Consider the following 11,383-nt stretch of genomic DNA (forward strand, 5'->3'; position numbering starts at 1 on the left):
TTCTGATGTCTGCAACTTACTTTGGAATGCGTCACATACCAGGATTGGCAGGTGGCTGGAGGGGTGCACAGATATGCGATAATATGATGTGTATAATAAAATCTCCATGGTGGTGGTATCGGCGTGTTCACCGCGTAATTCTTCCGACGTTCTTTTATGTTTTGAATATTTGAATAAAAGGTTGTGGGAGAGGAGGTGGCATTTATTTGGCCAGATGTCTGAGATATTACAAAGAGTAAAAAGGCAAGAGACAGAGCCAGGTACCAGAGGTGGCTTCGGGGACGTGGGAGCCACCGGAGGGAGATGGCAGTGTCTGGGCTCTGACCAGGAGACCCGCGGAGTGGGGGCAGGGCGGGGGCTGGGGTGTGACCCTGCGGTGAACTTCTGTGAAGGCCCCGAGATGGGGGGATGTTTGTTATGCCTGCTAGACTGCCTCGATGGGGCACATGCGCATTTTTCTGTGTTTTTAGGAAATCTAATTAGGAAAGCATATTCTTATATCGCATCTCTATATCTACTGATCATCTGGGCTTACTGATAAGTTAATAGTCTCTCCCAGCACTGCCATGCCAGCCTGGGAGGATGCCAGTGCTGCCAGTTTGGTATGTAACCTCCCTGTGCTTATGAAAGCTCACGTGGGCGCTTGGGTTCCTCCCCTCCCCCTCCCTGCCCTCCCGCCCTCCCCCTCCTCCCCTTCCTCCCGCTTCTCTTCCTTCTGGACAGCGCTGATGTTACACCTCACACCTTGCTCTGCGGCTTGCTTGTTTTCAGTGACTGCATCGTGCTCACCATTCCAGGCCAACCTGCGGCCATCTCATTCCTTGCAAAGATGGCCGCAAAATCTCCCACTTCCGTCCTTTCAAAATCACTTTCCTTTTGAGGAGCGGCACACACTGAAAGTGAATTTGGACAAACACGTGTACCCCCGTGCCGCCCAGCTCCGGTCAGATACGGAACAGTCCACCCTCCCAGACAGTTTCCTTGTGTCCGTCCCAATCAGTCCCCACCCCGTCCGCAGAGGCCACTGCTGTTCTGAGGTTTCTCGTCACCGTCTTGGACATTCTAGAACTGTCATCTCATAGACTATACTCTTGGGTGTCTGGCTTTTTTTGCTCAGCATGACATGGTTGACATTTTCCGTGTCTGTGTGTATTAGCGTCTGTTCCTTCCCGTGGCCGAGCAGAATCCCACTGCATGAATAGGTCGCGGGGTCGGCCGTGGCCCGGCTCCTGCGCGCCCGGCTCTGTCCAGGTCGGGCTCTTACTCCCAGAGCTGCTACAACCATTCTTGTCTCGGTGTGCGCCTACGTTACCATTTCTCTTGGGCAAACAGCTAGCAGGTGGAATTGCTGGGTGGTGGGGTGCATGTCACCATGTTTGAATCGTAGGGACTATAAAGTCAGCTTTAAGATGTGACAGCGCGGGTTCCCCCTGGCTATTTTGTTTTTCCCCTTGGCAATTCCTGCACGTTAAAAATGTACATAAATATTACATGGACTCCAAAAATATGTGTGACTATGATATAGCCATAAAAAATAAACAAAAAAATCTATGTAAACTTTAAAATGATTTTTAAAAAAACAGTTCGGCCATACCATTTTGATGTATTCCTTCTAGAACACTAACAATAGAGGAAAATCTAGTTAAAGAAATGAATCACTCTCTCTTCCAAGTTCTTATGCTTCTCTGCACGGGACGTTGGTCATTCATCTGTGCCTTTGCTAGGCTGTGAGCCCCTTAAGGGCAAGGACTTGGGTTTTTTTGTTTTTTTTTTTAGAGACAGAGTCTGGCTTTGTTGCCCTGGCTAGAGTGCCGTGGCATCAGCCTAGCTCACAGCAACCTCAAACTCCTGGGCTCAAGCGATCCTCCTGCCTCAGCCTCCCGAGTAGCTGGGACTACAGGCATGCACCACCATGCCTGGCTCATATTTTCTATATATTTTTAGTTGTCCAGCTAATTTCTTTCTATTTTTTAGTAGAGACGGGGTCTCGCTCTTGCTCAGGCTGGTCTTGAACTCCTGCACTCAAATGATCCGCCTGCCTCGGCTGCCCAGAGTGCTAGGATTACAGGCGTGAGCCACCGCCCCTGGCCAAGGACTTGGGTTTTAAAGAAGCTATTTCACCTCTAGTAGGTGGCTGGCGTGCGGGGTGCCTAATCCGCAGTAAGGGATGCAATTCTCATGCAACCAGCTATGGACTTGCTAGAGGCCTATTTTTTTTTTTTTTTTTGCTATCCACTATAATGAGGATATAGACCCATTTTTGAGAGAGGGAGACTGAGGCTCTGGGATGTGGAGAGTCTCACCCACATCCACCTGATGGGAGACACACCTTCAGTTTAAGGGCCCGGGCTCTGTCCCTTGAAGCCCCGCAGTCTCCCTGCGGGCCCCGCCCCTACGGCTCCGGCTCTGGCTGGGCTGCCAGTGAGTGTCGTTCTGTTCTCACCGTCAGGTTCTGCTTGTTCCCTGAGTGCCCCATGCTCTGCCACACCACGGAACCCCTGCAGGTACTGTCCCCCTTGCCTGCGGTTTTCCTCCACTGTTTTCTCTCCTCCTTTCTCTCTCTCTCTCTCTCTTCCCTCTCTCTCCCCAGTTCCAGCATACATTTATTAAGCTCCTACTGTGTGCCTCTCCCCACCCTTGGGGCGCTCATAGCCTGGAGCTGAGCCGTCTGATAGAACTTTCTGCAAAGACAAAAACATCTAATGGCCACGCGTGGCTGACCAAACACTTGAAATGTGGCCAGTGGGATGGAGGAACTGGATTTTTAATTTTATTTCATTGTTACTGATTTAACGCTGACACTCAAATTGAGACACGGGAAAAACTTTTTAAGCCGGTTGGGTTGGGTACAACTAGGGCCTGGAAGTCGACTTCATCTGCCGTAAAGTCGACGGCATGTGAACACGAATTCGCTATTTCAGAGGGAAAGTTAATGTCTGAATTGAGAAAACACACACTCGATTTCAAAGGTTTAGTATACGAAAAAAAGAAAGTAAACCATCTCACTGATAAATTTTTAAATTGATCGCATGTGCAAATGATAATATTTCAGATATATTAGATAAAATATACAATTAAAATTAATCTCACCTGTTTCTTTTACTTTTTTAAAAAATGTGGCTACTAGAAAATGTTTACGTTTGGGGCTCACATTATGTAGCTGTGGAGGGTGGCCAGCCCCATCCGCCCCGCAGGGGTGACAAGTCCCTCTGTGAAGAAATGGCCATTGAGGGGCAGCCTCTTCCTGCGGTTCCAAGCCCCTGTCTGGTCCCTTTCTCTAGCGTGGGAGGGTGAGTGGGGTCTCTGGAGTAATTCCAAATGTCCTAGTCCTCTCTGGCCTCAGTTTTCCCATCTGTAAAATGGGAGCCATGACATTGGCTACCTCCCAGGGCTGTTCTGAGGCTCAAATGAGTTGTCCACACAAAACCCTCAGAGCAGGGCCCAGCTCAGGGCGAATGCTCGGGATGGTCGTAACTATTATCATTCTTCACCCTGTCCCCCCACTTCCTTGCACCTGAGTTCCTGCTTCAGGAAGGCTTGCAGCAACTGAAGGAGGAAAGAAGAAAACAGCACAAACAAGGACTCAGCAGAGAGCTGGGTCCGGCGCTTCCCCGGGCATGGCCCGTTTCAGACATGCTTGGCTCGAGAGCAGCCCTGTCTGCCAGGTGGGTCCCAGCTCACCAGCAACAGGGGTGGGATTCGAACCCAGGACTGCCTTGCTGCGGGCATTCCTGCCTGCAGTGGCAGGGTCCCCACTTTCCCTGACTCTTGGGCCCCCGACCCCAATGAGTCACACTGGCCACGCCTCTCTTGGGGCCTCCAGTCCAAGCCCCAGCAAGACCAGGGTCTCCCTTCTTACTCTGGCATTTGATGTCACAGAAGGTCTCTTGCATCCCACTCTCCCTCCCCAAGAGCCTCCTGGTGCCAAACTGGCTGCTTGGTTCTTTCCAGATGGATCCTGGACGTTCCCACTTCCCAGCCTTCACCTCTGCTGGCCCCTACACAGGACCACCAGGCACAACTGCCCTCCCCCCCAAGCCCCCCCAGAGAGCGAGTGCAAGCAGAAAGGCAGCAAGGTGTCCTGCCCTTTGCTCCCCAAGCCAGGGTTCCCTGCGGGTGGGGGTGGGGATGCTGTGAGCATCTTTTTCTAATTGTCACCAAGGTCCGGTATCTACTAGTGTGGGCACAGAAGCCCTTTCTCCAATCTGCCTTCCCAAATCCCACCCAGACAGCGAGGGCCAGTGACTTATTATTTCTTTATTGTTTAAAACCTCATTAAGCCCCCGTCTTGGACAAAGCAGCTCTGTGACTGGCAGGGCTGTGGCCGTAAAATCATTCGAGTGGCTCAGCCCTCCCTGAGGAAGGAGGGGCCAGGGTTGTAAAACCCGACCTGGCACCGCCTCCCCTCCCGGCCATAAAGAGGCAGAGATCAGAAAGTGCCCGAGCTGGGACTTGGGGACTCGAGATCACAGGGGGTGGGGGTGGGAGGAAGTGGCAACCGTAGCTATTCTAGGCCACCAAGGCAGCCTCCGGTCCAAAAGTCAGCCTGGCTTCCTTGGCCTTGACACACCTCTCCAGCGGGGCTAGTGGTGGTTCCGGACCGCTGAGCCTCCGGGCCGGACAGGGTCCTGCCCCTTCCTGATCTTGCTCATCCCCAAATTCCTGTCGGGGCGTGACACAGTCAGGCTTCCCTGGTTCAAGTTCTGGCTATGCATCACTTGGCAGCTCTGTGACCTTGGGCAAGTCATTCAACCTCTCTGAGCCTCAGATTTTAAATGGGATTATAACAGTCAATCTCGGACCGGTTGTGAGGATTAGATGAGGTGGCACAGCTGGCACTCGGCACAGGGAGCACCTCGAGGATGCTGTAGGGAGGATCCCTGGTCTTGTCTCCACCTTGGCTCTGCCGCCTGTCCTGCCTACTTCCTGTGCTGGACTTTTTGCTCTTAAAATATTTATTTTGTCCTTAGTATCCTCTTTAGCCCACTGGACACATACAAAGCTACATGGAACACATATCACATTTATAAAGCATACTTTGTAACAAACCCCGTGAACTAAAACATCCCAAGCAAGGCAACTTGTCAGTATCTCTGGGCTTCCCCCCTCAGCTGCTACCCCGAATTAAATCCTGGTCAGTTGCCTTTTTTTTTTTTTTAAAGATATATACATATATTTTAAGTACGTGCGCCTGTATTCTGAAACTATATACAGTTTAGCTTTTCTCATTCTGGGGACTTAAGGAAATGGAGTCACACTGGTCCCTTTGCAGGGTGGTCCTCTGCGGGGGGTTTCCACTGCTGACTCAAAACCCCTCCTCTAAGCCAGGCAGCCTGGTATTTTCCAGAAGCAGTCTCTGTCCCTTTGTCCTGCCCTGCTCTCTGGCTCGGACCTTGACTCATCCTGCAAGCTACCACTGAGAGGTTGCCCAATCTCACCTCCATTCATTCATTTTGCTACTTGATGTCTTTTTCACAGTTTCCTACATCCTGTCCCTAGTCATGAGAGGTCAACAGATTGGTGCCACCTGGGGGCCAGATTTGAAGACAGACCTGTGTGATCCGGGAGTGGGCGCATCCTATCGCCCCTTGGCCAAGAGTTGTAAATTGCCCCTGTTGAATCTTAAAAAGCCTGAGAGGGAGTTTGGCAAATGCAGGCCAGAGGGCAGAGGTCACCCCGGGCAAAAGGAACTACATGTGCAAAGGCCTGCAGGTGCCAAGTGCTTTCTAGATCTACTTGTAGGTGGGGTGGGACGGGGTCGGGAGGCAGCGGGGAAGGTGGGGACTGCGCGAGGGCCACGCTGGGGTCTCAGATTGCTGCTGGAGCCACATCCAGCAAGAGAGGGGCTGTGGGTGTGCGGGAAGCAGATGAGGGGAGAGGAGAGGGGGCCCTGGAGCCCAGCCCACCCCCCCATATCAAACCAGAGCAGCTCTATGATCTCTATGGTGTATTTCTACCTGGGAGCAAGATTTCTCTTGGAAGATGGGTTGCCAGAGGTGCTGGGGAGCCACGGAAGGTCCTTGAGCTGGGGAGGGTCAGGGATGGCTTTGGGGATTAGAAAAGACCTTTCTGGAAACCCTGGGGAAGGAACTGGATGTGCAAAGGCACTGGGGCAGCGAACAGTGAGGCGTGGCCCTGCGTCTGAAGTAATAGCGTAGATGGAATGCAGGTGAGGGAGGGGATGGGCTTAGGGGTGGGGGGTGAGGCCCCAGCACCAGGGTCTGCAGGGGCTGAGGCTGAGGATGGCTGGGAGGACGGGAGGCTGCCACAAGACTCCAGGGGGAGGTGGTAAGGCCTGACCTGGCGCTGTGGGAACAGAGACGAGGGGCAGGGGCAGAGTCAGGGGCCAAGTGGGGCTTGGCGACTGTCAAGCTAAGGGGCAGACTTAGCGGGGGACTGGGCTGAGGACGAAGCCTGCAGGTCTGACCCAGTGACGGGTGGGGCAGCCCTGAGACGGGCATCCCAGGAGCAGGAGCCACTCCGGGAGCTGCCGAGCCCAGCGGGGACATGTGCGTCTGCCGGGCCTGGGAGGGGGCACCAGAGAACTGGCCCCAGGCGGGAGGACGAGAATCCCGAGAGACACACATTTCCGGGTCTAGGGGATTCCAGAAGCACATGGAAGGGTGAGGTCCTAAGGGCAGCACCCAGGGGGCTGCAGACATGCAGGGCCAGAGGAGTCTTACAGGTGGGGGTTATTTTTTTTTTTTTTGAGACAGAGTCTCACTGTGTTGCCCGGGCTAGAGTGCCGTGGCGTCAGCCTAGCTCACAGCAACCTCAAAAACCTCAAACTCCTGGGCTCAAGCGATCCTCCTGCCTCAGCGCCCCAAGTAGCTGGCACTACAGGCATGCGCCACCATGCCCGGCTAATATTTTCTATATATTTTTAGTTGTCCGATTAATTTCTTTCTAATTTTTAGTCGAGACGGGGTCTCGCTCTTGCTCAGGCTGGTTTCGAACTCCTAACCTCGAGCAATCCTCCCTCCTCGGCCTCCCAGAGAGCTAGGATTACAGGCGTGAGCCACCGCGCCCGGCCTGGGTGGGGGTTATTAACTCCCCCTCCGGTCTCAGATAAGGAAAGGAAGGTTCGGCGAGGGCAAGGACTGCACGGAGCCCACACGCTGAGCAAGGTCACTCAGGATTTATGGCCAACTGCCGCACCGGACAGAGATAAGGAGGCTGGATGGGAGGGCAGGACCCGGGGGTGGGGTCCCCGACACAAGCTGCTTTATCTCTGGGGGTAAGAATTGCAGAGCCAGAGGCCCGGCTGGGGAATGTTGGGTAGAGAATGCTGGGACATTCCTCAGGCACAACTGAGGTTAGCCTGGTGGCTACTGTCAGCCAGAGAGGCCCAGAGACACTAGGAAGCTTGTCTGGGTCACACAGCAGTCAGGATTCAACTGCTCCTGTCCCTGGAGTCCTGGGCACCAGCAAGGCCTCTCCACACCCCAGCTCCTGGCTGAGGGAGGGGAGGGGAGGACCAGAAACAGTATGATGGAGTGAGGTCCCTGTGGTGGGGACAGGGCTGGGTTGTCCCCCTGCTCACAGGGTGTCCCCCACTCCAGGGTGGCTGGAGGGTCCTGGGCACCAGGAGAGTCTTGCTCAGCAAGAGCACAAGATAAAGGGGAGTGGAGACGATCTCAGCAGCTCGCTGTGTGATCTCTGGCAGGCTGCCTGCCGTCTCTAGGCCTCTGCTTGCTCATCTGAGAAATGGAGCCACTGGGAGAGGCATAACAGGAGTATCCCCAAGGCTGTCAGGAGGGGGAGAACCCCCAGATTCTGGGGTCAAACAGACTGGCTTCAAATTTGCTGCGTCATCGTGGTCTGGTCACTTTCCCTCTCAGCCTCAGTTTCCCCATGTGGAAAGCGGGTGCTATCAGTGTCTGACTCATCCCCGGGAACAGAGGAGTCACACGGTGACCACAGAGGTGGGGAGCGCTCTGCCCTAATCACTCCTATGAGGGTGAAGGGTGCAGAGCCCACCCTCTCGGCCCCCAAGCCCCCGGCGCACAGCTTCTCCCTCTGGGTCTTAGCTGCCATCCCCCACCTCTGCCCTCCCGTCCTCCCCCACGCAGAGCAGGTGGCATGTTCTGAGCTCCCATGAGGGAGACACCTCCATTATTCACAGGCTTGCTTAGGGTGTCCTGCAGAGAACGGGGTCCAACAGGCCCTGTGTTTCCTGAGCAGCTACTATATCATCCCGGCTCCCTCTCGTCCAGTCCTCTAGCAGGGTGGCCGAGGGCTTGTGGACCCCTTTGACAGATAGAAAAACTGAGGCCCTGAGAGGGACAGGGGTACCTCAGGCATCTCAGCTGGTGACTCAGCACAGCCGGGTCCCCACTCCCTACTATACCCCAGGGGCGCTGGGCCAGGCCAGCCCAGCACAAGTCCAGACTGGGTCTGAAGCTGCAGGAGGCCGGAGGCCACCTTTGCCGCGGGCCCTGGCTCCCCTGCAGGCCACCTTGTCCACAGGGGTCTCCTGGCTCATGCACAGATCTGGTCTTACCTGATTTCCGAGATGTCGTCCTCGTAGGTGTCCCACAGGGCGGGAATCCGGGACTCGGAGGGCCCGTCCATGGCCGGTGGGCTAGGGCAGGGAGGGGAGGGCCAGCAGGGAGCAGGCGGCAGGGGGCCTGGTGTGCGCACCGGCAGCGTCTGCCACCTGGGGAGCCCGCCAGGTGCCTACCTCCGCGCCCGCCCAGGGGGAGGGGCAGCACCCAGCCGGTTCTCCCAGCTGCAACCCACGCCTCCGACAGTGGGGAGAGGCCGAGGGAGCCACCCTGCTCCAAGGGCGGGGAGGAGCCGTGATGGGCATGACCTGGCATCGGGCCAGCGGCTGGGGGCAGAGTCCAGGGGTTCAGGGCTAAGCCCACAGCGAATCTGCCGGCCTGGCATGTGTGTACCCACCTGGAGCCTCAGTTAGCTCATCTGGCCAATGGAGCCGAGCCGCCATCTCAGGGAGTTCATTCATTCACTCAAGGAATGTTGATCAAGCATCTGCGGTCGGTCAGGCACTGCTCTAAGTGTGGGACACGGCCAGGAACAAGACGGACAGCAACTCCGCCCCCACGGCTGACACTGTAAGGGGCACCCTCGAAACAGACGACACAGACACAGAGACCCAGAGGGGACAGAGACACACAGAGAGGGTCAGAGACAGTGAGAGACGCAGAGATGCAACAGATAACCCCCAGACACGGTTAGGCTGGGAGTTTGAAGGTCACAGCCCTGGTTCGATTCCCAACTCCAGCACCTCCCGCTGTGGGGACTGGAGCCAGGCTCATCCGTCCTTCTGTGCCTTGGTTTCCCCACTTGTAAATGGTCCCCGTGTCATTGGCTTGTTGTGGGGACTGAGTGAGACATTCCTCAGTGCTGGGAGGGTGTCGGGCACACCGTGGGCTTGGCAAAGCCAGCACCCCCTTTTGCTGTACCCCCACCTTTGGCCTCCCCACCTGCTGGTCTCCTGGAGTCCGGCTATGGATCCCAATCTCCCCACAGGAAAGGATTTATTGTTATAGGACAAAAGGAATATTTGTACCTTGTTTAAAAAAAAAAACAAAACAACTCTGAGCAGGTAAGTCTAGAAAGGAAATAAAAGTCTCCATGACCCTCGTCCAACCCACAGAGGTAACCACCAAGCACATTTTGGTGGGATCTTTCTAGAAATTTCTCCTCATTTTTCTGGTATGTGCCAGAGGAATTTTGGTTAGATGAATAAACACAAAGATATCACCATTTAAAATTGTATTTACTGACCACTTATTGTATAGGTAAGGGGGAAGGGAGATGTCAGACTCACCTAACAGACACAGAAAGGGGGCCCAGAGAGGTAGCGAAACTTGCCCAAGGGCACACAGCACTGCCCACCCTCACCCTGAAGGTAGACAGAAGACAAACGTCCTGGAGCATGCCATCCCCTCAGTCCCCATTTCTAAGATGCTGAGCTGTGGGAGTTCCCCCACCCCTGCCCGTGGGCAAGACTGAGTCCACATCTTGACATCCTGCCTCAGTTACTTCCAGTGTTAAGCCTTGATGTTCCCATTTGTCTAAAGGGCTCCCTTGCAGGGCTGGTGGAAAGGCAACAGGGCCAGGGCTCCCCATCTGGGCCTGAGTAGGCACCCCTGATGTCTGTGGGGCTTAGCCTGGACACCCTACCTGGACACCTCTCCAGCTGTTCATCCCTCTATCCATGCATCCATCCATCCCTACATCCACTCATCCAACCATCTACCTAATCATCCATCTTTCCAGCTATCCAATCATATATCCATTATCCGTCCGTCCCTCCATTCATCAGTCATCCATCCATCCAACCATCCACCCAACCCATCCATCCATCCATCTATCCATCCTCTGTCCATTCAGGCAGGCATCCAACCATTCAACTATCTATCCATCCCTCCATCCATCCACCCTCCATCCATCCATCCTCCATCCCTCCAACCACCCACCCAACCATCCATCCATCCATCCTCTGTCCATTCATCCATCCATCCAACCACCCACCCAACCATCCATCCATCTATCCTCTGTCCATTCAACCATCCATCCAACCACCCACCCAACCATCCATCCATCCATCCTCTGTCCATTCAACCATTCATCCAGCCAACCATCCTCCATCCATCCATCCATCCACCCATTTCTCCAGCTAATACCTGAAGAGGCCTCCTCTGGGTCAGTCTCTGACATTGTGTCTGCCAATAAGACAGGTAAGTAAACATAGCTCAGAGCTGTGCTGTCCAGTACAGGAGCCACAAGCCACAGGTAGCTATTTAGCACCAGAAATGTGTCACATGTGACTGAGGAAGTAAAATTTTTCAATTTTATTTCATTTTACTTCATTTAAATTTAAATTTGAAAACAGAAAGGGTATAAAACACTTTCCTCTTAAACACAACACTGACGCTTTGGTAAGATCCCATTTTAATGTAACTATTGGAAGCTGAGCATGGAATTGAGGCGTGATACAAAGCATTTAACATCTAATGAGTAATTTTTACATTGATTACATGTTGAAATGATGATATTTTGGACATATCAGATTAAATACAATTAATTCATTTTCTTTTTTCTTTTTTCTTTTTGTGAGACAGCGTCTTGCTCTGTTGCCCAGGCCGGAGTGCAGCGGCGTCATCATAGCTCACAGCAACCTCAAACTCCTGGGCTCAAGTGATCCTCCCGCCTCAGCCTCCCAAAGTGTTGGGATTACAGGCGTGAGCCACCGCGCCTGGCCTCCCACTCGTTTCTTTTTGCTTTTCGAAAAATGTGGCCACTAGAAAGTTTAAAATGCTGTATGTGTCTTGCTAACTATTTGTATTGACCCTGCTGGCTGGGGGTATTCTTCCTGTAGAAGCCGGGGCCTCCTTGGGAGGTCAGGACCGGC

General features: G+C 53.9%; 1 protein-coding gene across 1 annotated transcript in view; it reads right to left on the reverse strand.

Moving 5' to 3' along the window:
- Nucleotides 1-8,574, reverse strand: part of SULT2B1 (sulfotransferase family, cytosolic, 2B, member 1) — a 47,960-nt gene extending 39,386 nt beyond the window's left edge. Inside the window, exon 1 of the mRNA XM_012643031.1 lies at nucleotides 8,504-8,574. Coding sequence (XP_012498485.1) covers nucleotides 8,504-8,574 — 71 coding nt within the window. The remainder of the gene's footprint in view (nucleotides 1-8,503) is intronic.
- Between the last annotated feature and the right edge of the window lie 2,809 nt (nucleotides 8,575-11,383).

Source organism: Propithecus coquereli, unplaced genomic scaffold (assembly GCF_000956105.1).
Source record: "Propithecus coquereli isolate 6110/MARCELLA unplaced genomic scaffold, Pcoq_1.0 Scaffold193, whole genome shotgun sequence".
Classification (NCBI taxonomy): Eukaryota; Metazoa; Chordata; class Mammalia; order Primates; family Indriidae; genus Propithecus; species Propithecus coquereli.